The sequence below is a fragment of the Coniophora puteana genome (genome assembly GCF_000271625.1).
Source record: "Coniophora puteana RWD-64-598 SS2 unplaced genomic scaffold CONPUscaffold_7, whole genome shotgun sequence".
Classification (NCBI taxonomy): domain Eukaryota; kingdom Fungi; phylum Basidiomycota; class Agaricomycetes; order Boletales; family Coniophoraceae; genus Coniophora; species Coniophora puteana.
In genome coordinates, this window is record NW_006913059.1 from 1,160,521 (window position 1) to 1,187,452 (window position 26,932).

At 55.1% G+C, this 26,932-nt stretch overlaps 9 protein-coding genes across 9 annotated transcripts; 2 read left to right on the forward strand and 7 right to left on the reverse strand.

Annotated features, from left to right (window-relative positions):
- Window positions 1-431: 431 nt before the first annotated feature.
- Window positions 432-2,680, reverse strand: CONPUDRAFT_82719 (UTP-glucose-1-phosphate uridylyltransferase). The gene is made up of 8 exons (XM_007771252.1): window positions 2,623-2,680; window positions 2,406-2,565; window positions 2,259-2,335; window positions 2,070-2,203; window positions 1,564-1,963; window positions 1,279-1,505; window positions 717-1,222; window positions 432-661 (listed from the first exon to the last, which is right to left on the reverse strand). The coding sequence occupies exons 2-8, from the start codon at window positions 2,559-2,561 to the stop codon at window positions 653-655; spliced, it is 1,509 nt and encodes a 502-aa protein (XP_007769442.1). The 5' UTR covers window positions 2,562-2,565; window positions 2,623-2,680; the 3' UTR covers window positions 432-652.
- A 2,798-nt stretch (window positions 2,681-5,478) lies between these two features.
- CONPUDRAFT_125292 (sugar transporter) lies at window positions 5,479-7,714 on the reverse strand (the record flags this gene model as incomplete). Its single annotated transcript, XM_007771253.1, has 11 exons — window positions 7,640-7,714; window positions 7,306-7,556; window positions 7,237-7,256; window positions 7,080-7,187; window positions 6,930-7,015; window positions 6,849-6,861; window positions 6,568-6,789; window positions 6,124-6,510; window positions 5,945-6,061; window positions 5,734-5,874; window positions 5,479-5,677 (listed from the first exon to the last, which is right to left on the reverse strand). Exons 2-11 carry the CDS (start codon window positions 7,486-7,488, stop codon window positions 5,479-5,481), a joined length of 1,476 nt encoding a protein of 491 aa, XP_007769443.1. The 5' UTR covers window positions 7,489-7,556; window positions 7,640-7,714.
- A 1,561-nt stretch (window positions 7,715-9,275) lies between these two features.
- Window positions 9,276-10,131, reverse strand: CONPUDRAFT_90705 (uncharacterized protein; the record flags this gene model as incomplete). Its single annotated transcript, XM_007771254.1, has 2 exons — window positions 9,276-9,893; window positions 9,955-10,131. The coding sequence occupies 2 exons, from the start codon at window positions 10,129-10,131 to the stop codon at window positions 9,276-9,278; spliced, it is 795 nt and encodes a 264-aa protein (XP_007769444.1).
- A 569-nt stretch (window positions 10,132-10,700) lies between these two features.
- On the reverse strand, window positions 10,701-11,337 carry CONPUDRAFT_56852 (uncharacterized protein; the record flags this gene model as incomplete). The annotated part of the gene is made up of 2 exons (XM_007770808.1): window positions 10,701-11,053; window positions 11,109-11,337. The coding sequence occupies 2 exons, from the start codon at window positions 11,335-11,337 to the stop codon at window positions 10,701-10,703; spliced, it is 582 nt and encodes a 193-aa protein (XP_007768998.1).
- A 1,190-nt stretch (window positions 11,338-12,527) lies between these two features.
- On the forward strand, window positions 12,528-13,768 carry CONPUDRAFT_166013 (uncharacterized protein; the record flags this gene model as incomplete). Its single annotated transcript, XM_007771255.1, has 2 exons — window positions 12,528-12,713; window positions 12,758-13,768. 2 exons carry the CDS (start codon window positions 12,528-12,530, stop codon window positions 13,658-13,660), a joined length of 1,089 nt encoding a protein of 362 aa, XP_007769445.1. The 3' UTR covers window positions 13,661-13,768.
- A 245-nt stretch (window positions 13,769-14,013) lies between these two features.
- CONPUDRAFT_166014 (uncharacterized protein) lies at window positions 14,014-15,636 on the reverse strand (the record flags this gene model as incomplete). Its single annotated transcript, XM_007771256.1, has 5 exons — window positions 14,014-14,257; window positions 14,309-14,419; window positions 14,470-15,065; window positions 15,117-15,238; window positions 15,290-15,636. The coding sequence occupies 5 exons, from the start codon at window positions 15,634-15,636 to the stop codon at window positions 14,117-14,119; spliced, it is 1,317 nt and encodes a 438-aa protein (XP_007769446.1). The 3' UTR covers window positions 14,014-14,116.
- A 192-nt stretch (window positions 15,637-15,828) lies between these two features.
- On the forward strand, window positions 15,829-19,268 carry CONPUDRAFT_105541 (glycoside hydrolase family 31 protein). The gene is made up of 8 exons (XM_007771257.1): window positions 15,829-16,557; window positions 16,614-17,242; window positions 17,298-17,570; window positions 17,627-17,728; window positions 17,791-17,989; window positions 18,054-18,297; window positions 18,364-18,505; window positions 18,567-19,268. Exons 1-8 carry the CDS (start codon window positions 15,861-15,863, stop codon window positions 19,197-19,199), a joined length of 2,919 nt encoding a protein of 972 aa, XP_007769447.1. The 5' UTR covers window positions 15,829-15,860; the 3' UTR covers window positions 19,200-19,268.
- Window positions 19,269-20,280: 1,012 nt separating this feature from the next.
- CONPUDRAFT_166016 (uncharacterized protein) lies at window positions 20,281-21,292 on the reverse strand (the record flags this gene model as incomplete). Its single annotated transcript, XM_007771258.1, has 4 exons — window positions 20,281-20,380; window positions 20,448-20,617; window positions 20,669-20,815; window positions 20,887-21,292. The coding sequence occupies 4 exons, from the start codon at window positions 21,290-21,292 to the stop codon at window positions 20,369-20,371; spliced, it is 735 nt and encodes a 244-aa protein (XP_007769448.1). The 3' UTR covers window positions 20,281-20,368.
- Window positions 21,293-25,255: 3,963 nt separating this feature from the next.
- On the reverse strand, window positions 25,256-26,484 carry CONPUDRAFT_166017 (uncharacterized protein; the record flags this gene model as incomplete). The annotated part of the gene is made up of 4 exons (XM_007771259.1): window positions 26,336-26,484; window positions 25,645-26,245; window positions 25,573-25,585; window positions 25,256-25,496 (listed from the first exon to the last, which is right to left on the reverse strand). Coding segments are annotated over exons 2-4 (816 nt in total), but the record flags the coding sequence as incomplete, so codon positions are not given.
- Window positions 26,485-26,932: the final 448 nt, after the last annotated feature.

The window sequence follows — 26,932 nt, forward strand, 5'->3', positions numbered from 1 at the left end:
AAATTCCTGGGCGTCTGCGGACATGAATCCAAAAATGGGGGCTATTCCAGCTGAGCTTCGGGACCCAAAAAGTGGCCTTTGGCTGTAGTGGTAAATGCAGAAATAGCCTTGAGACTCGGAGTTGAGATATGAGAATGTCAGCATGTTTTGGACTGATTCGGCGTTTCAGTCGGGACCCGCGAAGCCACGCAAACCTCCATACACTCAATTTCACTCCAATTTCCACGTTGAGATGAAACCACACTGGCACCCTCATTGTCCAGCATATCGTTGATTCCCGAAGTCTGGCGCTGCACGAGCCGCGATCGCAGCCCGGCTGGTATCGCCGGACTTCCGATTTCAACACAGTCCCCTCATTAAATCGATGATCGTCAAAACAACCAAAATATATATAGGGGGTGCCGCAAAACATGCATTTCTAGGTACTTCTGCAGAACAACGCCACCCCATACGTCGCCCGCTTAGTAGTATTTGGACATGGTCCAGTTTTTGTACGTTACGATCACGGCGGCATCTGTTAGTTATGTACAAGAAAAAAAGCGGGAAATGGGTATCGGAGGGGAAACAAACAAACGAATATATGGAAGATAAAGAAAGAACGAGCCGAAACCAAGATGGAAGAGCGCAGATGGTTAAGAGGTCAATAGGGCGTTTAGAGCTCCTGTATATATGCATGAGCAAGACTGATCGAACAGGGAAGCAAGGGAAACACGCACGATCATGTTGAGGTTACCAGAGAGCAGCCTGTTCTCAAGTATACACCCGTCAGGAATGTCGATCCGCTGACCCTCGTTGGCGACGACGATGACCGTCCCGCGCAGCGTGACGTTCCGCCCGAAGTACACATCACCCGTGACCGTGAGATGGTCGAGCTCGATAATTTTGGGGATCTTCTTGAACCGCTTCTGGAACTGCTGGATCTTCTTAAAGTGGTCGCCAAGTTTGATGACCGGCGTCGTCTCGAACATGCGGCTCTCGTTGAGGTGGAGCTGGCCGTGCTGCAGCGAGTAGATGTCCGATTTGATGAGCAGCAGGTCCGAGCACGACTTGACGGGCAGGAAGCGCGATCGGGGCACGTTGACGCCGTGTCCGTTGCGGAAGTGCTTGATCGCAGCACCAGCGGCAGTCTCGAGCTGGATAACAGATTGACCGTCGTCAGTCACTTTGGGGTTGATGATGATCTCGAGCTCCATGCCCTCGGTTTCCATGATGCGCTTGAGCGCTGTGTATGCGCGCGATTAGCACAGATCTCGGACTTATGTCGGTGATATTACGTACCCTTCAGGTTGACCCAGAGGTTGTTGGTGTTAAAGATCTTGAACTTGCGGACAGACTTGAAGTCCTCGACGTGCTCCGAGGGGACCTGAGCGACTTCAAGGAGGCGGACGGAGCCCTCGTAGTCGATGAGGGTACCACCCTTGATGTCGGCCTTGGTCTTGTCGGTGACTTCCATGATGAACTCGGACTGAGAGTCGATCATGTGCTGGAGGATCTTCTCGTCGACACTTTGAGCGCATATAATCATGAGTATGATACAGTTGACATCTTGCATGTAAAACTTACACAGCGCCCAAGTTGTCCGAGTTGGACACGAAGAGGTACTCCTTACCCTCGGAGATGAGCTGGTCGAGGACACCGGAATGGAGGAGGGCGTTGTAGACATCACCGTGGCCGGGCGGGTACCAGTGCTTCTTGTCATCGTCCGCGCGCTTGGGGCACGGGAGGAGGCTCTCCTTGTAGATACGCGGGTAGCGACTCTGGTTGAAGGTGGTGATGCGGAGCTGCTGGTTGGCGTACTTCTTGATGATACGGAGGGTGTCCTCGTGGGTGTTGAAAGATGTCATGAGGATAAGCGGGACATCAACGCGGTTTGTCGTGTTGAGGTGCTCAATCTGGCGCACGGTGAGGTCGAGGAACGTCATGTCGTCCTTGACCTCTAGTGCAGACTTGGCGCCCGTCATACCTGTGCGTGCAAGAGGCGATCATCGACGTCATCGCATCCAGGGGGGTATAAAGAGTTTCAAGGCCGCTCAATCAGCGAGATCAATATGGAAAACGCAGATACGTACCCATGGAAGTACCGAGACCACCATTAACTTTGAGGACGGCAAGCTTGTTGAGGTTGCTATGGTCCGTTGGGGAAGGAATGGTGTCATAGGGGACAACCTGGTCCTCGGCGGGGGACTTGATGCGATCCCAGTCACTATCGTTGGGGAAAACAATGAGCAGGAGCTGGGGTCATAAAAGGGATATCGTACAGATCGACGGCCTTTGCGCGCTCAGAGAGATAACGGGTGAAGAGATAGAAGAAAGATTGCATCTCAGTGTCGAAGGCCTGCGAGAATCGATGATGAGTTTTGTGGACATGGAGGGGCGCGACGCCGCGACAAGAGGAAGCAACGCACACGCTTGGTTTGCTGGTCCTCGACGGTGGCTACGAGCTGGGAGATCTCATTGCGCATGGACTTGGCAGCGACACCGGTAGTGGCGGTCTTGAAGTCAATGTGGCTGCTGCCACGGACGCGAGCGTTGATGCCGCCGGAGGGAGCGAGGGTTGCCATCGCACTGTTTGGTGTGTATGATGAGCGAGTGTGTGGAGATAAGAAAGAGAAATGGACTGACGGGGGTTGATTTATGTGTACTGGTGAGGTGGTGACAGTGGAGAGAAGTTGGGGTGCAGAGGAAACGCGGGGGATGTGGATGGTGCTGCGTCCCTTGGATTTATGATGACGCTTGAGAAGCTCAGAGCCCAACAGATCGATTTGACCGTTGACCTGATTCTGCAGTCTTTCGGCCAAGTCCGAACCCCCGCCACCCTCCTCCGGAATTAGCTCACAAAACGATCGGCGTTGGCTGCTCCTCCGGCCCAGTTGACTGCAGTCCCGACCGCCCACTGCCAGAGCGGATGACGGCGACGGCGGTGGTGTAGGCAGCGTCTGGGCCCTCACCGGCTTCCGCACAAACCCATGCCATGTGTGCCTTGGTACGGGACAAACCAGCCCTCCGTTCCCTCCCGGTCCTGCCGTTACCGTGCCGCTTCCCCGACTACTCGAACTTCCTGGCGTGCAGCAAAGAGACGAACGTGCGTCAACATACATTCTCTATTTCCAAATCCCTTCTCCCCTTGTGCTCTTGTGCGCGTGCGTACTTACGGGTCCTCTGTACTGGTCTTCCGTTCCCGAGTCTCGGCCGTCAAGTTGAAAAATAGAGGGTACTCTCGAGCTCCCGTCGCAGGTGACACTGGGCAGAGGGCCTTGGTCGGGATCCTGTTGGTATGATGTGACGAGGTGCAATGATGGTGTCGTCCTCCGTGGAACCCGTTACAGTTGCAGCCCTCTTGTTTGCCTTCTCGAGTTCCCGTTGCTGCAACGCGCCTCTGTCAGCCGAAACGCGAGGTGTGGAGCCGTACAAGCGTAAACGCCTTCTCGTAACCTTGTCCCATCGTTTATAACTGACCGCAGCAGCATCGTGTGCCTCGTATCTATCTGAGAGCCTTCTCAGCGTGCGCCTCTATCGCATTCTCGGGGGGTTCACCAAGTCACGGTGAATTCTTATGATGGAAGCCTTCACAACGCGTGCCGTCCTGAACTTGGCCATATTGTGACAGCACGCCGACACCTCTTAGATCTAGACTGCTGCCCGTTTAGCTTCGGATCATCAAGCGGGATGACACAATACAAACTTACCCATTCGCCTGAGTAAGGACGTGTCGCCATTCTCTCTCTATCGCGGAGGTTTTGCAACCACAATTCAAGCGCTGCGTCCCTGACCAATTGGGATGCGTCGCGCGTGTGTATCTTCACTCGATGAACAACTCCGCCGCCAAAACGCCTGCCGTTTGGCCGGGCTCACCCTATCAACGGAGGATCTCCTCCCCTCCCCTTTCCTCCATCCCAAGAAGCAGGTACAAACGTGCCCTCTCAAATCACCGCCGTCCTCCGCAGCAAGCTGTGCGCCTTATCGATAAGATTAGGCCCTCTATGTGGAGTTCTGTGGGGGTCAAGGGACCATGCACCTTCACCCATGCGTCTTCGCTGGCTAAAACATCCGCGATCAAAAACACTTCCGATAGGTCGCGTCATGTCTTGGCAGTCCCAACAAGCGCCCGAGTTGCCGCAACCTTTCGGCAGACAAACCCGATGCTATTCTTGTCAATTCTTGTCACGCCTTTCACTTTCTCTTGACAAGCGACTATCTCAGTCTGCAGTTCCGCTGGTGCTAACGCAGTGCTCAGGAACTTGATTGCGGCAGGATTCAAGGCACCTGAGCGCTAATGTAAGGCGCCGTACACTGGTGGAAGCACTGCACGCTCCGTAGTGCGTCACTGGGACGTTCTACCAAGAAGCACGCCGCAAATGATTTGTGCACATCGGCTTGAGTGCCTCCTCCACACTGTGAAGATCCTGATGACGTCAAACCGCCTCTGGAAACTAATCGACACGTTGGAACGCGTTGGTAAAGACGAGCACAGACCCCCACTTCCTCGCATTCTTGCACTATTATCAAGGTAGAGCTCATCTCCGAGGATGCGTTTGTTACGGCAGCGTTACGACACCATCCACGTTCTAAGACACTGCTGGCGGAGTGGGTACAGCATCTTCAAGGACGCGAACAACTAGTGCTATCCTAGTACATCCGCATCTAGCATTCCATTCTCCTGCGCCTACCCGCGTACGTGTCCTATCACCGAAGACGACATCAACATCACTCCGGCGGTCTTACGCTGCTCTCTCCCCGCTCCACTACCCAACACTCGCGTTCCTCGAGATAGCAAACTCTCGGGATGCGAATAAACTACCGACGCCGCCCTGTACCCCTCGGGCCTCACCTCGGAACTGACATAGACATTCCTGGTTATCAGTGGTTATCCGATCTCCCCCGCGTCCCGTTGGTATTATTAGTCAGGTCCGCTGGTAAGATTAGTATCCGCTTCCGCTAATCCCCCCTCGAAGTTCAATCATTGGCTCTGCCGCTCCGAGTCGCGAGAACGATAAGGCAACTGCGGATCGCCGGTTATTACCTCTGGATAGTCGCTGTGCTCTCGTGCACCGTTCCTTGCCCTTAACATTTCGTCCGCCGGGTGCCTTTCGACATTGTATGTTCTCTAAAATACTCGTTCGCCCTGGTCCAGGGCGAGCGAGGGCGCCGACGGAGGCGGGGTATGTGCAGAACGTGGTTTAACCTGGACCTCAGCTGGAGAACTCTACTATCGTTCCTTGTTCTCCATGAAACTCGACGATCTGATCCGTCGTCTTCATTCGGGCGTGCTTGTTTAAGCCTGAATAGCGGAGGGCGTATCTTTGTCATTGGCTTATAGCTATTAATAGCGGTAGTGCAATCAAGGGCGATTATGTGCGTTAGTACGCTAATGCGATATCCAGAACAGTTCTTGCGAAAATGTCATGAGCATAATTGTGTTTCGTAGTGTACGACCAGAGCTGACATGAAAGTTTAAGGACAGAGAAAGAAACCCGACATTTACTCCAGATATCGGAATCCATGGGGCACACCAGTGTTCGTACCTCCTAGATCCTGCTCTGCAGCAGCAATAGCACGATTCTGCGCCTTCAATGTACGGTGTAGGACGTAGCACAAGATGATATGTGCTCCCGCCGCTGAGATGGCAATGGCATACGAGTAGCGATAGCTGGGACCCCAGCTTGACTTCCATACGTATCTAGTAGAGCTACAATTTAGCTATCGGCTACTCGTGGGAGGTGGGGATAGACTCACGACCCAGCTACATTTCCGAGCTGCGAGAGCGACGTCACGAGAGCGAAGGCGACTGCGCGCTTGGCGGGAGGACGTGGAATGCTGTTCATCATCCACGCGTAGAAGACGATGAGCGCGGCGTAGGTCTGGGCCATGAGAAATCTACATCCGGGCGATGTTATTCGTTTCGTCCGGAATGGTTCGTGTCAGCGAGTAAGGGTGGAGTACTCACAGTGCGGTGTAACGGGCTGCGATGTTCATGGTGGAGGAAGCAATGATGAAGCCAATGATGCCGACCAGTTCGGACCACATAATGTAGACGAAACGCCGCCGCTTCTTGTCTGAATGTCTAGAACGAGCCATTGACATGATTAAACCACGGTCAAAGATACATCAGATAACTGGGCGGACCTGCAATACCAAAACGCAAACACAGTCGTGAACATCCACGGCGGCGCGCACAGCATCAGGCTAATCGTGGTGTTGAACCCCATCGTCGCACTTAGCGTCGGAAAGAAGATGTTGAACGACTGCGCCAGCAGCTGTGTGAAGCACGCTAGAACGAGCAGCCACACTCGCCAGTCGGCCATAGCCATTCGCAGCCCGGCTAAAGGCGTGATATCTGCATCGGCCACGGCTGTCAACTCGTCCCCTGCAACGTCTTCCTTCAGTCGCACAAGCGCGACTTGGCGCTCTTCGTGCGTAAGCCAACGGTCGTTGTGTGGGTAGTCCGGAATGATGAATGCGGCGCAGAACGAGACGACGACGGTGACGCTGCCTTCGATGTAAAAGAGCCATCTGTATTACGAGTTGCATGAGAAAGAAGAGTGGTTACAGAGTGTTAGGCTGGCGCACCTCCACGCAGGGTGACCCAGGACGCCCTCCATTTTCGCGAGAATACCAGAGGCTATGAGTGCTCCCCAGCCGTTGCTAACGATGCTGCCACAGTAAACGATGGTGGTCCTGAGCGCTACTTCATCTCGCCTGTACCATCGCGATATGAGGTACACAACCCCAGGAAGGTACGCTGCTTCGACAAATCCGACAAAGATGCGGCAAAGCGATGCGCTGGCATAGCTGTGTCGATAACTCGAGTTTGAGTTGAAGGATAACATATTCATTGAGCGAAACCCTACCTGCGAGTGATACCTGAGGTTATCAGACCACGATTATCAGCCAATATACTTCAGGGAATATCCACGTGCATTGATTCTCACCAGTTAGCGTAGACACGACTCCCCACAGCATCATGCAACAAGAAAGGTATACAGATGGCCGCTGGAACCAATGCAGGAGCATATTCCTGCCCCAGCGCATTAGAACGAGTGGGAAGGGCGTATAAAACTTTGCCCAAGTGGCATACGTACGAAGGAACCTGCATCAGTATGTAGCCGAGGAAGTAAACCGACAGTACGGTCGAGTATTGCTTGTCGTCCAGGTGAAGGTCATGTTCGAATCCTTGAAGGCGTGCCGCACTGGGTTTTCTCTCAGTACTACGAACGGGGGGAATATCGAGACGCATACCTGGTATTCTGCCTATCGATCTTCAAAGATGATGAGTGAGATTTCGAGACAGGGCACCGGGAACCCTACGTAGTTCAAGATGTAGATGAACGTCATCATCAGTAAGCGGAGATCCATCTTCCTGAGAAGCCTCTTTTCAATCCTCGCCCTCCGAGCTTGTTCATGTTCCGCAGCCTCGTCAACGCTATGGACGGATACCTTGACTTTGACCTCTTCGAGAGAGCCAGTGTTCTCGCCTTTGTCGACAGACATTGAGGGGGCGTTCACAAGAAACGGGGACGCTTCATCTTGAGAGAGTATAAGGCCTCAGCCTGGTGTTGCTGTTATTAGCACGAGAAGTATCGGTGGAGCAAAAGGTTTATCAGTCGATGGTTTGTGCGAAGCATCTGGCAACATGACCCACCATGCGGAGCTTCGAGAACGGAAGCGGAAGCTTCATGAACCACGTTACTCTCATCAGAGAAACAACGAAAGTCAGGGTGGCGATGAATTCATGGAATCATCCTCTGGCATATCATCTCGACTGAAGCGTCAACGTACAGCGAGTCAGCCCCCAATGAAAACCTACCCTCGAATCGCTGTCAGAGACGATGGATCTTGGGTTGAGTTCTTGCAGCCGGACGCAGTCGAGCCGTGCTGAACGGTTCCGGAAGAATGTAGCCTCCATATTATTTAAAGAAGCGTGGCTGTACGAGTTCTTCTTCCCCGCGGCCCCGTAACCTTTTCGCTGGTCTTCGTTAATCGGCCTCCTCATCCCGGCTTCCAGAATACATCGGTGGCCACTTTCTGGCAACGGATATCCTCTTGGCAAAGCTAGCGTGAGCCGCAATGATAACTCGTGTCACCTTTAATGCATGATGCTTCATCATGGGTCCTCGTCTGGATGCCCCTGATCACCGCGTGCACACGACCGACGACGCGTTGGAGAAGTTCAATGGGCGCGTGAGTACCGTGATGTGCCCAGGTGACGTCTGCCAAGCGCCGCGCCTTCGTTTGCGTAGGAGAAATGATTCAAACTTGAGCGCAAGTTCTGAGTGGTCTGATATTAAAGCGGACGGGGGGCTCAAACGCTACGATGAAGATATGCGATAGTTAAGGACAAACCGACGAAGAGTTGTCGGTTCCTGTGACGCATCAGCCAGGGCCTTACATTTTAGGCAGTTCGTCTCGCACCTCCAAACTTCATATTCACCTCTATATAGCAAGTAAATCCCGCGCACGGACCAGCCCACTCTCGCCTATATAAACCTTGCCTCGACCATTTTTGTTTCTTCAGAACATACTCAGCTAGGATCTATTCTATAGAAACTAACTCGAGTCTCGCATGTTTACACATGCCGCATCCTTCAAGTCCACTCGATGATACTCGCGCCCGCTCGTATAACAGAGAACATGGCCTGTCTTTCGGGACGGGTCTCGATGACGTTTGGCATGGCGGATGTCGCTGCTGCTTGCAGCGCGACTGATGCAAGCCAGCGAGTTGGGCGTCTGTCTGATGGGCTCCTTACATTTTATAGTTGTAGTTCACTGTCCTTGCAATACATCAGTCTTTCATTCTTGATTTTTGCGTAATCTTGGAAGTCGTTCTGCTCAGATTAACCAGATCAGTATCATTTCCGAAGATTGAAGATGGCGAAGGTGCACGATAGCTGCAACATCCTTGCGATTCGCGTTGAAGTACATGCTGTCGGCAAGGTATTGCGATCCTGCGAGACGAACTGGTCCGACATGGTGCAGAAGGGAGGCATCATAATGAACCATCACAGGCGGCAATATGTCGTACATGTTCAAAACCAACTCTGTCGTATGAATACATCATGGATATGTACAGTAAGGAACGGAAAGTCCAAAGAAGCAGCCGGCACTAAGTCAGATACAAAATGAACGAATGAAAGCTGCGTAATATCCTATGGTACACATGGTGGATGAATGGATGAATGGGTATGCGTCTATAACTCGTGAGCTCGTCACGTCTCGTGTTCAAAGTCATCGTCCTATCGGCGAAATCGAAACCTTCGCAAAAACAACAACATCCCAGCCTAAATTGAGTCAAGGCTACGACGCTCCCTCGGAATATCGACGAGATGGTCCCTGAGCAGCTCAGGTGACGACTCTCGCGAGGACATCTCCCAGCACAGATCCTCGAACGTCTCGGTCGGCGCTATCAGTACCTCGGGGTCGACGTCGTCGAGCCAGTCCGTGTCGTATCCGCCACCGCTCGGCACCGTGCGCCGGAGCTCGTCGTGGAACACGCGCAGGAGGTACTCCTGCTGGGTGATGAGCTGCTGCACGGCCGGCGAGCACGAGTTGAAGTCCCTGCTCGTCAGATCCTCGGGAGGGGCTGAAGACGGGACGGAGAGTGAGGGGGCAAGGGAAACAGGCGCGCGGTACCAGGGGCTACCGTATGGGATGGAGATGTATTGCGCCTCCGAGCTGGAGTCCGAGAACGAGGAGATGGATTCGTCTGTGCCGGGGTTGACCAGGCCGAGAGGCGAGGTGGTGAGCCAGGTGGCATTGCGGAAGATCTCCGAGATGTCGCTATCTGTTTCGGATTTATCGAGTTCGTCGTCGGAAGGTGCACCAGAAGGGTAGGAGTAGGGGTGGCTGTAGGGCTTTTTCGATGAGGCGTACAAGAATTCATCTCCGTAGGTATCAAGCTGATGAAATGACGGGTACGATTGAGCGTCAGAGAGGATGGAAGGAGACGGGACGACTCACGTGAACGCTCTGCAACCATGCCTGTAGTGCATCACCATCACTATACATCGACGACCGCCCATGAAACCCGAGAACCGAGTTAAAGTTGAAGTCTTCGTCCATTCCGTACGGGGGGAGAAGATCGAGGCGAGAGATAGCACCGTCACGGAGGCCCACGATAGGGCAGCTAATATCCATCTTATAATACAAAAGCGTGAGTAACAAGCGAGCGTGAATGCGGAGCGCTGCTACGCGTTGGGAACCGTATCTGGGCTGGCCGCTCCGAAACGACCATGTCTTATATGTGAAAAGGCCTTTAGAACGTAAGGAACCAAGACTTGACGTGCACAATAGACATTGGCCGAGACGGGTGCCTTGTGTGTGGACGGGACTGTCACGTGCCACGTGGAGGACAATTGAGCCTCGTCGCAACCGATGCCGAAGAGACCGCACCGAGGCGTTTACAAAGCGAACGAGAATGAAGGCGGGAGAGATGAAGAGCGGATTTGGGGCCGTGTGGGTCCAGGTCTATTGTGCATGTAGCGATAGAGTTTGCGAGCATACTGATGGATACGGGGTTAGGGAGTAGCGCGCGAGAGGGTATCATCATTTATGTGGCTGGGATATGGTAGGGGGAGTAACGAAGACAAAAGAGCGCTTCCTGCTCACATCGAGGGTATGTCAGAGCGACAGAGCGCGGAAGAAAACGTTGTAAACGCACTAGTCAATCCAAAACGTATCCCCTCGCCATCCGCCATCACAATAACCTACGACCGATTCCAGCGCTTCAGCCGTATCCGCCCGAGGGAGACGCCATCGCTGCCTTCCGCCATTTGGACTAGCTCGCTCAAGGGGTTCCATGCGTCCTCGTCGTACACCCGATCGTTTTGTTTCCGCTCCAGGTTCTTGTAAAAGCGGGAACGGCCCTCACGCGAAGGAAGGGTCGGGGGATGATACTCGCCGGGTCCGAGATTGGGCTTCCATGTGTTCTTTTGTCCGTAGTACCTCTCCCGGACCCATGTCCGGTGTGAGCGGTGCAGGAAGCTGAGGTTCTGGATGGCCTTCTTGGCTACGCCTTTTGAGGTGGCCGAGTCGCATAGCAGCGACAGTGTGTTGTCCACTATACCAGGGTTAGCAAGGGAGAATGGAGCAGAAACCGAAGAAGTTCTACGCACTGCGTGATTGCCAGGCTGCGTGCCACTTCTCCAGCTTTTGGTGCTCCTCCGGCGAGGTATCCGGGTCCTGCAAACGGTGAGAGACCGAAGCTGCTGCTTCAAAGGTGGGGCGCCATATGGTTCTTAGGCTTCGAGTAGCCGATGGTTGGTGCCGCACACTAGCTGAAATAGACCTCAACGCTAGTCTGTAAAGACTACGGAACGATGGGGGAAGGGCAGTTTCGCTCATCGAGGCAGTCGGTCACTCAGCCGGATCTAGAGGTGGTCTTGGCAGAGGTATTTGTAACGTTGATTATCTCCAAGCCCCTCGAGGTTTCAAGGAGAAATGGCAGCGTGTTGTATGGGAGGACGGCAGTAGCCTTGCTTGCACTGCAGGAACGAGGCAAGGCGGCGCGTTTGTCTTCGGCATTTGCCGACCCAGCTATCTCCTGAACCACTCTCTGGTACAGTCAATGCAACAACAAACGCTGCTCATGAATACGCTCTAGACATCGGCTTCCGTATTCTACGTCGCGTGCTCTTCAGCTATCCTGTCTATGAAAAGGGAAAGTCTTGGTTTTCCTTCAGTGTTCTCCACGTATCAGCAGCCCGGTCACCTGTGCAGCTCTGTCGACGGCCTCATGTCATCGACGTGTCGAATAGCCCATGTCACCGCACAACATTCCGCATTTCACTCACAAAACGTTCTATTATAGTAAAGTCTACCGTACGACTCCAAATTTAATGATACAGGTTCCAAGTGTCCGGTTACAATGCTGCTGACGGGGGCAGCAGACGAAACATCTCCTCTAGGCGGCGCTCTGTGGCGAAATCGATGGCTGGGCGGTGTGTGTGGACGACGTGAGCTGGCAGGAGGCACCGTGCCAATCAGAATAATCACCGGCATCGATGTAGCAGAGACTCCCGTACCTTTACCAACCTTGGGTGCGCTATCGCTAGCTTGATCCTTTCTCTTCGCACTTCCTTCCCGATGATACAGATAGATTCCTCTAGTAGCTCCTCGAGGATGATGGTGCCCCTTTGGCGTATCGTCCAATCGACGTTCTCGATTGTGTTCAAAGGCAGCTCTGCGAGTATGGGCTAAAGGGGTGAACATGAGCGCACATGCGGCGATAGCAACTTGGTCTCGTACGCTTTGAGGTGGCATGACGCTGGTGACGGTTTCACCTAGTAATCGTTGGTTGGACGACGAAATTGACCGCACCGGCCTTTTATACACCTAGGCCTCGTATCGCCGGTGACTCTCCTCGGGCAAGCGGACAGTGGCATCACTGTACGATGCCTCTAGAGACGAACACTAAGTAACAAAGCGACGACGAATCCCTATCGATCATGACGGCAAGTCCGAGGTTCAATACTTGCTACTGTAAGCACATGAAATTTCAGCATGCCTCCAGTGCCCTGGTAGCAACGCCCCCCATGGCTCATCAGACGCCGTGCCAGTACTCTCCCTTGCGATGGACGAAGCACGCACTGCACTCCACCCACCTCGAGGCCATGGGCCCCGATAATGGACACCAACACGCGGCACGCTGCAAGGTCATGTCGTACGCCCTCGCCGCGTGGCTGACCCCCATCCACTATAGAAATACACCGGCGTCCATAGTGCGGTAACAGAAATACCGTACTAAGCGACCACCCCAGTCCAGTCCAGGATGGGGCAGCTCCTCTCTGCGCTGGACGACTGTCCCTCGGGGACGCAAAACCACACCGTCGGCGGCATCTGGGCGGACCACGAATTCGTCGTCGTCCCGCTCGACATCGCCGAGTCCTCCGGCACCGGGACGAGCGCGACGGCGTCTAGTGCCCTCGAGACCATCTACGACGACGGCGGGTACGACGACGGGGACGACGATACGCTGTCGATTATCTCCTCGGCGGAGACTCTGGCGTCGTACGTTTCGGCTGAGACGACGGCGCCGCTGCCTTCGCCCCGGGCTTCGCGGATCCCTGGACCGGCTCCGGCTGCTGCCAATGCTGCGGGTTTCGTCCCTGTCGAATATGTCATCCGCAGCGGTGGCCGTGGGCATTCTCATGGCCATGGTCATGGGCAGGGTCGCGGTCGCGGTCCTCGGCGCAGTGTTATGGTCACCCGCACGATGGTGCGCTCTCCCGACGCGCTGCAGGCAGCGGCGGCTTCGAATAGGAATGCGAACGCGAGTTCGATCCGAGAAGAGCACAGCTGGCAACGAGAGCGAGAGCGAAACCCCACATCAGCGCCGTCGTACGTCAACGCATCCCGCGTGACGCTACCACTCCCCCCAAACCAGAGCAAAACACCGAGCCCGCTCCTCAAGGCGCTCAACTGCTTCACCAGCGTGCAGGCGTTCGAGCCTGACGACGCCGACTTCGTGACAGACATGGAGACACCAAATTCTGGTGGCATGACGCACGCGCAGCGCTCGAGGTCCAGAGCGCCGCGCGTCATCGAGGTGGTCGTGCGGCAGACGCGAGACGAATACGAAGACGCAGCTGCGATGCGGAAGCTCGCGGCTGAGGTGTACCACGGGCATGCTGGTCATCGTCCGGCTGCGGTTGCGGTCGATAGCTAGGGGGGAGGGGGGGGGCGCTTTTGCTGGTCCGAGGATTCCGGTCACGCATCTACTACGCATTTACGCATAATTTATGATTATTAGTTGGTTGGTTTCTTCATGGTACATACGGACGCTGTACATATACTTGGTGCTTACATGTGTATTCTAGGGTTTGCTCGTGGATTGTATAATACATTCTTGGTTGAGGGTTTGGTTTAATGAATCTGGCATTGGTCCAGCAGAGGGAGGAACGGTGGTGATTTGTTCTCGTGTAGAATTAGTTTTAAACGCCAATGACGGGGAAATGAGGATGGCCTGAGCGGGTGCAGAGCACAGTTGAAGTGGCTCTAGGCCAGCACGAGAGGGGTATTATTACGAGTCAATGTAAGTAGTGCTACATGATAATGTTCATTTGCTAGATGGGAATGAACGTTGGCAAATAATAATGAGGCGAACGGATATAATGTCTTGGCATCACCGCGCAGGTGCTGAAGCCTTCCCCTTGCCCTTCTGGTTTCGACGTGTATCGTAGTCCCCTACGTACAGTTTGGCATGAGCCTCCACCAAAGCCTCGACAGCCCGCTGAGATAGAAGCGAGGCGCCCATGTCGTCGCGCTAGGAAGATCACTGAGAATGTTGTCGAGTTCGGGCAACAAAGATGCATACCAATGCGAACGCCGTTCCCCGGTATATATACCCATACAACTCCTTGAAATCGGCGTCGTTCGTGGAGATGCCGATGTCTGCGAGAGCCCTGACCGTGATCTTCTTGATTATCTGGGGATATGTTTATCATCAATTTGTCAACAGAATAAAACTTCACCTACCGATCTATTCTGCTGCTCGACCTTGGCCGACGACGCATCTCCGTTCTCCGTGTTAACGACATGCGGTCCCTCGCCAACCTTCCCTTTCCCCTTCCGTGACGAGGATTCCATCGTCACGTTCGACGTCTCCACGGCCCCAAACACATCCATCTGCACGTCCTCGAAATCATCGGCCCGCTCCTTCCCCTTTCCCTTGACCTTCACAGGAAGCGCAGGAACTTTGAACGAGCCAGCCTTGCCCCTCGCCGGCAGCGACTTGGGCATATGCAGCATAACCTCGCGCGCCCTCCGCACGATATCCTCCTCTTCGGCCTTCGCGCCCTTGCCACCCCGGGCGTCGAACGTCAGATGTTTACCGGCACCACCGCCGAGGGAGGCTGAGATGCGGGGGCGCGTCGCTATGGGCGGCTTGCGCGGGGTAGGATCGTCGGGTCGGGGCGGGCGGAGGGTGTTGGTTCGGGTGGGGGGCACGTGGGTGACGCGGCCGACGCGGATTTCGAGGGGCGGGGAGTGGGATGTGGACGCGAGTGGGAGGAGGGGGGAGAAGTGGTCTGCGACTGCGCCGTAGATGATGATTTCGGTGGTTTCGAGTCCGTCTGTGTGCATGGTTCATAGAGAGATGACGGAAGATGGTATCAATAACGGACCTGTGTCGCCTAGTGCAACGCGGACTCCTACTTCTGTTCGCTGCGTTAGAGGTGTGATGCGCGATAGACCCAGGATGTTCTCGAAGTAGACTTTGCTCAAGGTGGCCAGGTGATGGATGTCCCTGTCGCGACAAGTGAGCAAGGAAACAGGATGAGAAGCGACGGTGACGTACATACAGACATCCCCCACGTTATCCATCCAGACGTCAGTCAGACGTACTGTACCCTTGAAGCGAAGAGACGGACGGCCACGCATACTCTCCAGAGCGAGTGCTAGCGGGTTCTCCAGGAGGTCCATGGCGCCGCTTCCAGAGCCAGGTGCACCGAGCTTTCCATGTCCCAGCCTTGCTGCGAAGGTCAGACCGTCAAGGAGAAGGTAGGAGTCGGGGAGGGAGATAGAGCCGCGATATAAAAGGCGGTATGTGGAGGAGATAGATGTTGGGGTAGCATGGTTTTGGTAGGTGGTGAAGGCCGACTTGGGCGGTGTCGCGTCGGTGATAGTAATGGCAGGAGTACTCATGCAAATGTCAAGGGCTGATGATGTCCTTAGAAATCATAGAGTTTTAGTATCGCGTCCTAGAGAGATGAGTTGGTGTAACGCGTTGACCCTTGCCGCGAAATCGTCGACGCGAGCTGCACGTGGGTTGAGCCTGGGAACTTGCCTATGTCTTGGTGGCACGGACACGTCTGAGTTGCTCTCCACTGCAGCTGCATCCCCCGCACGTCGCCAACGACGAGCCCGAGATGCGGTCGCCCAACTTTTCTCTCCTCCTACTCCTCCTAAGCCCGGCATTCACCGCCGCACTCAAAACCGGCGACTGGAAGACATGCGCCACCTCCGGCTTCTGTCGTCGCGGACGCGCCCTGTCTGCACGCGCCGAAGAGGCCGGTAGCTCATGGCACTCCCCCTACTCTCTCGACCCTGCGTCCGTCTCCATCGCACCCGCCGACGCTGCCTTCACTGCCAGCGTTCGCTCCTCCATCCACCCCGATGCCAAATTTGGCCTCGACGTGCGCGTCCACGAGGATGGCGTCGTCCGCGTGCGCATGGACGAGGTCGATGGCCTGCGCAAGCATTACGACGAGGCTGCGTCGTGGTCTCTCATTGAAGAGCCAAGCATCAGCCACGACGTCCAGTGGACCGTCGGCAAGAAAGACGTCCGTGCCAAGTTTGGCGCCAACGAGGTCTCCGTCCAGTTCAGCCCGCTCAAGGTCACGCTCTTCCGCGATGGCCATGAGGAGGTCGTCTTGAACGGTCGTGGTCTCATGCACATGGAGCACTTCCGCACGAAGGAAGGCACCGCCGTACCCGAAGTCGCGGAAGCCGACGACGGCGCGCAGAAGCCCTTGCAGGTCAACGCTGCTGCGTGGTTTGAAGGCGAGGAACAGGATGCTTGGTGGGAAGAGACGTGGTCTACCTGGACTGACTCCAAGCCGAAAGGTGCGCCCTTCATATATACATGCCCGTCCATAAGCTAACGTGTCATGACTACTTAGGCCCCGAGTCTCTGTCCCTGGATATCAACTTCCCCAACCACGGCAACGTCTACGGTATCCCCCAACATGCAACGCGTCTTTCGCTTCCCGCTACCACAGGACCCGACGCCGAGTACACCGAACCCTACCGTCTCTTCAACGCTGATGTCTTCGAATACCTCCCGGATTCCCCCATGTCTCTCTACGGCTCCATTCCCCTCATGCATGCCCACTCGGCCAAGTCAACCGTGGCTGTATTCAACTCCATCGGCTCGGATACCTGGATCGACGTCAAATACCCCAAGAAAGGCTCCACCCAGACACACTGGATCTCCGAATCCGGCATCCTCGACGTCTTCCTCCTCCCCGGGCCCACGCCCGAGAAGGTCTTTGAGCAGTACGCGCGTCTCACCGGTGCACCTGTCCTCCCGCCGGCCTGGGCGCTTGCGTACCATCAGTGCCGCTGGAACTACGTCTCCTCGGACGATGTCCGCGGTGTGCAGGAGCGCTTCGACGAGTCCGATATCCCCGTCGATGTCTTCTGGCTGGACATCGAGTACGCCGAGGGCCACAAGTACTTCATGTGGGACCAGAAGACGTTCCCTGATCCGGTTGAGATGATCCAGGACGTCGAGGCTCTGGAGCGCAAGGTTGGTGTTTCATATGCATGTATGCGCGGACGCCATGCTCAAGCCTTACTCTCAGATGGTCGTCATCATCGATCCTCATCTGAAGCGCGATTCCAACTTCCCCGCGTACCAACTTGCTTCCGAGAGCGAGGTCCTCGTCAAGCCCAAGAGCGGCGAGGGCGAATACGAGGGCTGGTGCTGGCCCGGCTCTTCGTCCTGGGTCGACTTCTTTAACCCCGGCGCGTGGGACTACTGGAAGAGCCTCTTCCAGCTGTCGCCCCGCGCCGACGGCAAGTGGTCGTGGACGGAGAGCACCGCCAAGGTCGGCATCTGGAACGACATGAACGAGGTCAGTATTCGCTGCCCAGGACTGCTCCGCCCCAGCTGACTGATACCCAACCCCAGCCCTCTATCTTCAACGGGCCCGAGATCAGCATGCCGAGGGACAGCATCCACTACGGCGGATGGGAGCACCGCGACGTGCACAATATCAACGGCATGCTCTTCGTACGTGCACGCGTGCTGCTTGTCGTTATGCGCAGGCAGATTCTGACTCGCGGTTTACGTAGACGAACCACACGTACCAGGCCGCCGCACTCCGCGCGGACCCGCCGCTCCGGCCGTTCGTCCTCACGCGCAGCTTCTACGCCGGCTCGCAGCGCTTCGGCGCGATGTGGACGGGCGACAATCTCGGCACGTGGGAGCATATGGCCGTCGGGCTCAAGATGGTGCTCGCGAACGGTCTCGGCGGGATGTCCTTTGCCGGATGTACGTCCTTCACTTGTTCGTGAGATGTGAGCTCTGACCCTACAATGTTTTTGGGGCGGAACAGCCGACGTCGGCGGCTTCTTCGGGAACCCGGACGCGGAGATGCTCGTGCGCTGGTACGGAGTCGGGATCTTCAACCCGTTTTTCCGCGCGCACGCGCACATCGACACGAAGCGCCGCGAGCCGTATCTGCTCGACGAGCCGTACCGCTCTATTCTGCGCGATATGATCCGGCTGAGGTATGCGATGCTGCCGGTGTGGTACACCGCATTCCACGAGGCGAGTGTGACTGGGATGCCTGTCTTGCGGTGAGCTTTTTGTTGTTGCCGGGAGGGCTGATATGGTGGGCGGTGGGGCTGATGCGATTGGGGTAGTCCGCAGTATACCGTGTTCCCGAAGGACGAGGCTGGCTTTGCCATCGACGATCAGTTTTACGTCGGCGCGTCAGGTTTGCTCGTCAAGCCCGTCACGGAAAAGGGCGCCACCGAGGCGTCCGTCTACCTCGCTGAAGACCAGGTTCGCAGACAGACATAGAAACCTCTGTTTCTCGCAGTGCTGACCCGACTCGACCACACAGGTCTACTACAACTACTTCACGCACGAAGCGTACCGCGGCTCCGCACGCGGCAAACACGTCACTCTCCCCGCCGCGCTGCACGAGATCCCGGTGCTCATCCGCGGCGGCTCGATCGTGCCCACGCGCGAGCGCTTCCGGCGCTCGTCCCCGCTCATGAAAGCCGACCCGTTCACGCTGCGCGTCGCGCTCGGCGCGGACGGCGCCGCGCAGGGCCGGCTGTACCTCGACGACGGCGAGACGTACGCGCACGAGCGCGGGGAGCTCGTCTGGCGCGGGTTCAGCGCCAGCATGGATAAGAAAGGCAAGGGGAGGACGCTGCGCATCGCGAGCGAGGATCTGGCGAGCCGTGATCCGCGCGGGGCGGTCGAGCGCGGGGCGCTGGGCGCGTATGAGGCGCGGAACGCGTTCGCGGGTGCTGTGGAGCCTGTGCGCGTGGAGAAGCTCGTGGTGCTCGGGCTCGGTGCGCGCCCGACGAGCGTGCGCGTGGAGGGCGCGGATGGCGGGGAGCTCGAGTGGGAGTATGTGGCTGGTGTGGGTGCGGACGGGAAGAAGGAGGGCAAGGCGGGTGTGTTGACGGTCAAGGACCCTGCTGTGAGCGTCGCTAGGGACTGGGCAGTCGTCGTGAAGATGTAATGGTGGGAAGAAGTAGAGATTAGAGATAGAACTGAAAGTTGTATATAATGCTATGGAACTTTCTTTGACTTCACGGACGCGTAGCAGCATATGTCGTGCAGACTGGTACACCTCACGGTGGAATGGGGTGAGGCAGAATGGAGGAGATAGGGGCCTAAATGCACAGCCACAACAATGCATGGTGGCGTTAGCCTCGATCACAATGCCCCCAAACATCCCACCCAAACAGGCATTCAAGTTATTTATTACCTATCGTTCAAATGGATCTGTCCAAGACCAGCAAACGAGGGTAATATGCATATCTTCCAGTACAAGTTTAGGGCCCCAAGGCGGCTTGGAGAAGCTTTCAAACCAGCTCGATTTAGCGCCCGGGACGCATTTTCCGTATCTGCTGGGAATATTTGAAAAGCGCTACTCGAGATATGGCACTTGCTCCTTGACTTGTTCCCTCAATGACAACATTGACCCCGCTAGCGCGTCGTACAGTATCACAGAGCCGCTCACCTCACTGGCATAGTAATATGATGTTGCTTCATAGAAGGCAAGGACCTGTTGGCACCACACCCTGCGACACTGATCACCTTGGGGTGAGGCGGAGGTTAAATAAACGCCCAATGACATGTGGTCTGTGATCGGTTCCTGCCTTCCCGCTAAGTGTTGGCTTTCCACCTACTGGAGTTAGTTTCGAAGCGTGATGGGCCTTTTGTTTTCGTAAAAATACTTATGGCCCCATAAACATCCACAAGTGAGGTATGTCAGGGTCCTTGCAACGTGGCTTCGCGCTAGTTGACGCCGAGCCGAGTAACGTTGACACCTTATTCTCGAAACCCTTGCACAATTGTTTCCTTGTTATCAAGCTGGCGCCTAACAACACCCCCGTATGTTGAATACCTTGCTCGTTTTGGCTTTATGATATCTACTCGAGAGGGCAATCGCCGCTGCTCACGGAAAGGGTATCTGCTTTCCATGGGTAATTACGCTGCTTACATACCAGCATAACGAAACATGTGAGTATACAACATATAATAGGAGAGCAACATAGAGATATATCGTAAACAGGCTCTCAAACAGGTATCGACACGGATGTTATAAAATTGCCAGCGGTAAGTAGGATACGACCCTATACGACCTAAAGGCCTGATACGACAGTATCATAGGAACGGCCGCCACTATTGCTGGTTCTAAATATCATTTGTTAGCGACATTGTGACACAGATTCAGGGAGTGAGGTCGTGCCTCATGACTAACTTGGCTATCATAATTCTGAGCGAGCGAAAGGTCATAAGAAGTCGCCGCCGTGAAGTCGTTGATTAAGTTCATGTATAGCAAGCCGTCTTCAAACGTAGAAAATGGCTCTCCATTCACGCCATCCTCGCCGTAAAAGGGAGCGGGGAGCTGAGTCGGTGTTTCAAGCAGATCTGGGGGTATTAGTGCTGGCGCCGAGTGGTTATCTCCGGATGCCCGCACACCTGTGGCCGTCGCACCGGGTGGTGCCACGTATCGGAACTGATAAATCGCGGAGAAGATAAGAATCGATCTCTGCCTCCGAGGGAGCTCACGGGGAGCATGCTCGTCAACGCGGCGGACGTCCTGGAGAATGGAGTATACGGTCGGGTCTGCGACGGTAACGTTATTTGTGTAAATACTCGGTGGGGGAAAAGTTACGGTTTGTGTATCGAGGACTCACCTTGGCTAGTGCGTATGACCTCCCAAAAGTTAGGAACAAGCGCTGTGCTGTAAAACACATTCGCCCCGCTTTGAGGATGACCGCTGGATGGTGACGGTTGGCGTCTCAAGCGCGTGTCTTCGTTATGAATGGGGGCTCCGTCGAAAAGGACGATGAAGGACGAAGTTGCGTCTATTACTGATGGCGCGAGAAAAATCAAAGTGGGGTCGATTGTCCGGATAGACTGCGGCGCGTTCGAATTTGAGGCTTTCGCGAAATTGTGATAGTCTTGAGGATAGGGCAAACCGGCGTTCAAGGCTCCTACGCTGGTAGTAGAGGGGTATCTATCCTGGAGAATGTCGATGTATATCTGCGTGCGTTCGGGTGGGGTCGGGGATGTTTGGTTTTTCTGAGCGACGTCTGACATGTCTGGTATCCGTGGTTAAACAAGAAAGTAAACACGGGGCGTGAAGAGACTTACAGTGCCCGTCCGGCGAAGATGAACTTTTAAAAGGGCGTAGATAGCGAGGAAAGAACTGGGGAGATGCATGGTGAATGACTTTTCCCTCGAGTAAAACAGGTTGGGTGGTGCGTGTATGCGTGTTGTCCGGCCTCAAGCCGCTCCATATCAGCGAATATGAGGGGCTGCACTGGACCGAGACAAAAATAAGCACAAATAATATACGCCCGCCTACTAGGTCCGCTGTCTCCATCTGCCCCGCAACCAGAAGGCTAACTGTGACATGCCAGATCTCACATACGCTGATGCCGTATGTCCTTGCCTTAAGACGATTGGGCGAGGCTTTATTTGCTGCGTTCAACGTGTTGTTGTTCGCTAGAAAACGGCAAATTTTTCAGCAGCATTCCAGCGTCTAAGTGACCATTTCTTGCGCGAGATTCTCCCGCAAAAAGTACAGGACACATCGGTGCAAGTGATCACATAAGGAAAGTGTCATCAATGGTCGCCAAATTGTGTCGCCAGGGGTCCAGGGGAAAATGAGGCCTCGAATAGCTGTGTGCGGCGTTAGATTTGGCTTTATGACCTGACACGTTCTTGCAAGATCGTTCATGATGACAGTTTGCTGGCTTTTCTTGCGCTTCAAGGAAATCAGTAGCCCCAATGCGGGAATGAAGAAGCACCAACCGGGCGTGGTGAGTAACGTACACGATATCAACCCTCGGCGGGTATTGAGCGTACGCTATTGCATGCGAAGCACATTCAGAAAGCCGGCATATGAGTAAAGGACTGATCCCAGGGCCAAGTAACCTTTCTCGAGACGTCATATACGTTAGCAAAACCACAAGGAAGACAAGCCCGTGATTTATTTCGAGAAGAAGGAGCTAAATAGTTTCAAAGCCTCTACGATGCAGCAAAGATAGATACCCACAGCCTCCAGCGATTTACCTTGTTTCCTTTGTTCAGAACAAAAGGGCTGCAGACATCGATATCCCGAATGACAGCTTGAGACCGCGCGAGGGAGGAACAACGAGATTCAAGATCTTCCGCCCGGCGATGCAAACTCTCCGGGCAACTCGGAAGACGCCGGACATGCCCATTGCCTCCTTTAAGGCAGATGTGACGTGCCCCCCCAGGAACGTTAACGGAGGACCAACCAGATGTCCGGCGTCGCCAAACCACAATAACAGCGGTCCAAGAATGTTGGAAAGCGCATTCATCATCCATCATTCAATCATTTCTTGAGCGGTCTCTCCACCCACCAACCTGAGGCCCGTTGTTCCCTGTTGTTCCGGGCCACGATGCTTACTAATGGCCCAAGTATTGTTGTGGCTGGCGCCGGCCGCGGGCCCCGAGAGCCAACGACGGTGTGGCTGAAGAGAATTTTGAACGCGCGCTGCATGTGCAGAGCTCCTTGGCATGCAGTCTCATGCAGTCTCATTCTAGTCAAACAGTCCAATGCTTGCTCCACAAAGCGAGCTCCATTGAGCATTTCCTGAATCACTTTACATTGTAAGGAACGACTATCTACGGAAGAAATACTTCCTCGGAGAACGATAGCACGGCCAGATCAATTTTGCTATGTATGTCGACACGTCCCAAATGCATAGCTCCATGACGAGTGTCTATGAGCAATCTATGACTCAACTAACGCAGCCATCCCACGAATGGTCTGATAGAAACGACTGTGCTAGTAAAGCTACTCCTAGGTTGCAAGTAACACTAGTGATCGACCGAGTACTCGGCCGAGACATCAAACCTAAGGTTAGCGTTTTAACGTTAAAACAAGACCCCCGAATGCAACGCAGGAGACACATGTTCGAGGCCAGGCACACTCGCGCTCAGGTCGATACACGTAACTTGATAGCTGGCGACTGGTTTCCTCCGATGGCTTCCTTCGAGATGGGAGATGGGATGAGACGGCAGGCATGGCCTCGCGCTCACCCTCGTTTCAATAGCTGATGATTGCTCAAACGTCCTCATCGTCACCCACGAGCACGCTGGATTTCAAAGACGATTTTCCATTCAAAAAAACCGCGACCCAAAAGAGGCTGGCTGGATAGTAAACCTACACATGTATGGATGTCCGAATGTATGTACGTATGTATGCGTGTACGTATGAAACGTACCAAGAAGCTTAAGCAGCGACGAATTGACGACGAAAGAATGATCAAAATATACAGCCGGCGGCCTAGAGACTACGAGTAATTGCCTATCAATCACTTTTGTTTTGTTGACAAAGGTCCGTCATCGGCGCATGCAGCGCAGCACAAGAAGTTAGGACGAGGGAAGATAAGAGGGGTGAAGCATCAGAAAGAAGAGCGCTTTGAAGTCTGCATAAAAGTGGAGGAAGACCAGAACTCGGGACAAAGGAAGGTTTGTTGACGAGCAAGCGCCGGGAGCCATATTCATCGATCAATCGAATGGACCAAGAAAGAGATAGGGAAAGAGGGAAAGAGGGAAAGAGGGGGGAGTGAGTGGGAGACGAGACGAGACGAGAGGAAAGGTTATTTTGAAACGCTATTTACGTACGGAAACTGGAAAAAGGAAAATGATGTTGGTCGTCACGAAAAGAAGAACCCAGTATGTGTGAGGGCAGGCATAAGCAGAGGCGTAAAGGCAAGAAGAATGAGACAGGCAAAGGCAGGATACATACGTACAGCAAAAAAACTGAGAAAAAGAAGTGCATAGAATGATTAGGTGCAGGTGCAGCAAAAGTTAAGCAAAGTCCTCTCGCCCGTCACTCACGAGCGGAGGGCGTTCTATAGACAGGCAGGCGAGGCGCTGGGGCCACCTGTGGACACATTCACCACGCGACGTGCTGCATCCCCGAGTTCCCGGTGATGTGCGGCGCGCTGAGGTGCGGGAACATGCCCATAGGGCCACCATGTGGGCCCATAGGCATGACGGGCACCCAGTGGCCGCCCGCTCCGCGACCATGACTGTGGGCGGATTGCATTTGCGGCGGAACGTGCATCTGGTGCACCTGGTGCATGTGCGGTTGCATGTGCATATGCAGCTGCGACTGGGGCGAGGTCCCCGGCGGCATGTGCGGCGCGGACCCTGCATAGCCGACCGGCAGGAGTGGCGGTGCTGTGGGCGCTTGACCGGGTGCGGGCCGAGAAAGGCGTGATGCCGGGTGCGCAAAGAAGGGGTTCGGACCCGGGCCAGCTGGCGAGACGCCCGGGGGTGCAAGTGAGCCAGGGGAGAGGTGTTGTGGATGAGGCGGGGAATGCTGGAGGACGTTGTGAGGGTGCGAGGGGGTTGAAGGGAAGCGTTTGTGCGACTGGCTGGAGCTAGATGTGGTATTGGGGCTGGAATAGGACGATACGGACGTTGACGACGACGGAGTGGACCATACGGAGTCAGGTGAAACTGAGCTCGTGCGACTGCTGCTGCTGTCGGCGCCACTGGTGCTAGCGCTCCCGATGCTGCGTTGGGGACTGCGCTGCTTCGGCGTGTTCGAACGCGCATTCGACGATGAAGCTGACGAGTCCCTTCGGCATGTACTCGAGGCAGTGCGTTCCTTGGGTGGCGACATGATTGTGGGGAACTCCATCGATGCGGTGCCGTCCGCGCCGCCGCTGGACGAGCCTGCCGACGAGGCACCCGACGGGCTGCGGCGAGATGCGGCGTCCTTGACTGCAGAGCCGGAAGAGGCCCTGGCACGTGTATGCGCTTTCTTCTTCTCGCCGCCCCCACTGCGCAGCTGATCCACGATCTCACGCGTCTTAGACGCCTTGCGCGAGTTCCGAGTTTGGTTCTCCCCAAGGAGTGGAGGCAAAAGCGACGCGGCGGACGTGCTTTTCGAAAGGCCTGAAGGACCCAGCGCATATTCCTTGCGGATACGATGAGGGGAACCCGGTGGAGTTATAGGTGTGTAGAAGCCCTGGTCGTCCTTGCGCAGGTTGGGCGGAAGATGTTGGTAGTTGGCGTTGATCGCTGGGAACACAAAGTCGGGTGGCGACGGGGACCGAGATGACGTCGAGGGTATAAATGACCCACATGCAAGGGAGGAAGCGGATCGCGAACGCCCGTTCGACTGTTTCGGAGCATGAACAGGGCTGGCGGAGGTAGGGGTGGGCGAACGAGCAGAGACAGTGACGGGCTGCGGGAGCTCCTTAGGTCCGGTAGTAGGCGGGGACTGCTGCACGCGCACTTCAATATTATGCTTCTGTGTCGGGGTACACGGGAAAGGTTCAGATTCAAACGAGTGCTCTGAATCGTACTCCGAGGAAGACAGCGCCGACCTTGGTCGAAAGTCTGCCAGAAGGACGTAAGCAAAGTTGCGTCAGGCACGTGGAGAGTGGCAACAGGCACACCTTCATCGAGCTTGAGAGCAGGGCGCTCGGGCACGACATACTCGCCGACGAGTTCATGGAGACGATGGAGCCATATGTCACGAATCTTGTCGAGGTCTTCGTTGGTCACCTCCGAGCCGACGTCCAAGTGGCGGGTCAGGAACTCCTGGAGCACCACATCCGGCATGATGCTATAGTGGAATCCCACGTCGGTCTCGAACTGCTGTAGAGCATCCTCCGCCATCCGCACACCAATAAGACCATCATTCCAACTCTCCTTGTCAACCTCCTCTACACCTAGGCTTGTGTGGTTACCATGGTCGACAGCTGTGACGGTCAGAGTGGCGGGACCGGGCGTAGTCGTTTTGGTTGCCATTGCGCCGTAACGACCGCGAGAGGGGAAAGATGGTCGGAGAAGGAGGTCATGGTAGTGAGGGGGCTGAATGGGCGAGTGCTTGCGCCAGTAGCGACGACGCTTGAGTTGGAGTGGGGCGGGGACGGACCAGTCGACGACGCTTAGCTTTGTCTCCCACCACCTGCCGCGCGCAACGCTCTCATGGTCAACCTCCGGATCTACAAGCATTCTTGTGAATTGAAAGACTTGCAGGCAACTTCAAGCTGACTGTGGATGGGTGGGTGAGAAGGAGAGCAGTACGAGAATAGGCAGGGAAGAGGTAGCGACGAATGAAAGAGGTGACAGAAAGGGACTAACAGTGATCATGAGAGTGGGCGCTGGCTTGGGCTTATAACGGGAAATGAAAGCTTGCTTTGACTGTGAGTGGATTGCGGAAGTGGTGAGTGGCTCTGGGGAGATGGTGGCAGCGAAAAGAGAGGGAACGTTAATCAGCCTTCAATCAAAACACGCGCCGGAGTCCAAGCAAGACATGAAGCGACCCCAGCCAATATGCACGACACAGCCACATGGCCACTCACGCCGTAGTCTCCGTAAAGCACGTTCTTATGTCAGCAATTCCCTTCCATGTCTGGTCTTACCTGGAGACCGTTGTCATCCTCTTTCGTTCTTGCCTCCTCTGCTGCTCTGCCTCGTCTCCCTGGCCTACGCTTCAATTCCGTGGCTTTCACCAACTTTCGTCTTGCACCTCCATATCCAAGATTCGATGACCTCAGCTCCGTCACCGTTGTCTCGATCACAATCAATGAAATGCACGAGAAGTCCATGCCTCGGCGACCTATTCATTATACGTACTAAAGCAGCCCCTCGCAACGCCTCTCAATGTTTTATTGATGATCACTGGCCCATCCGCGGTCTTGTCACTCGTCCTATAACATCCTCGGTGCGGGTGTGTGC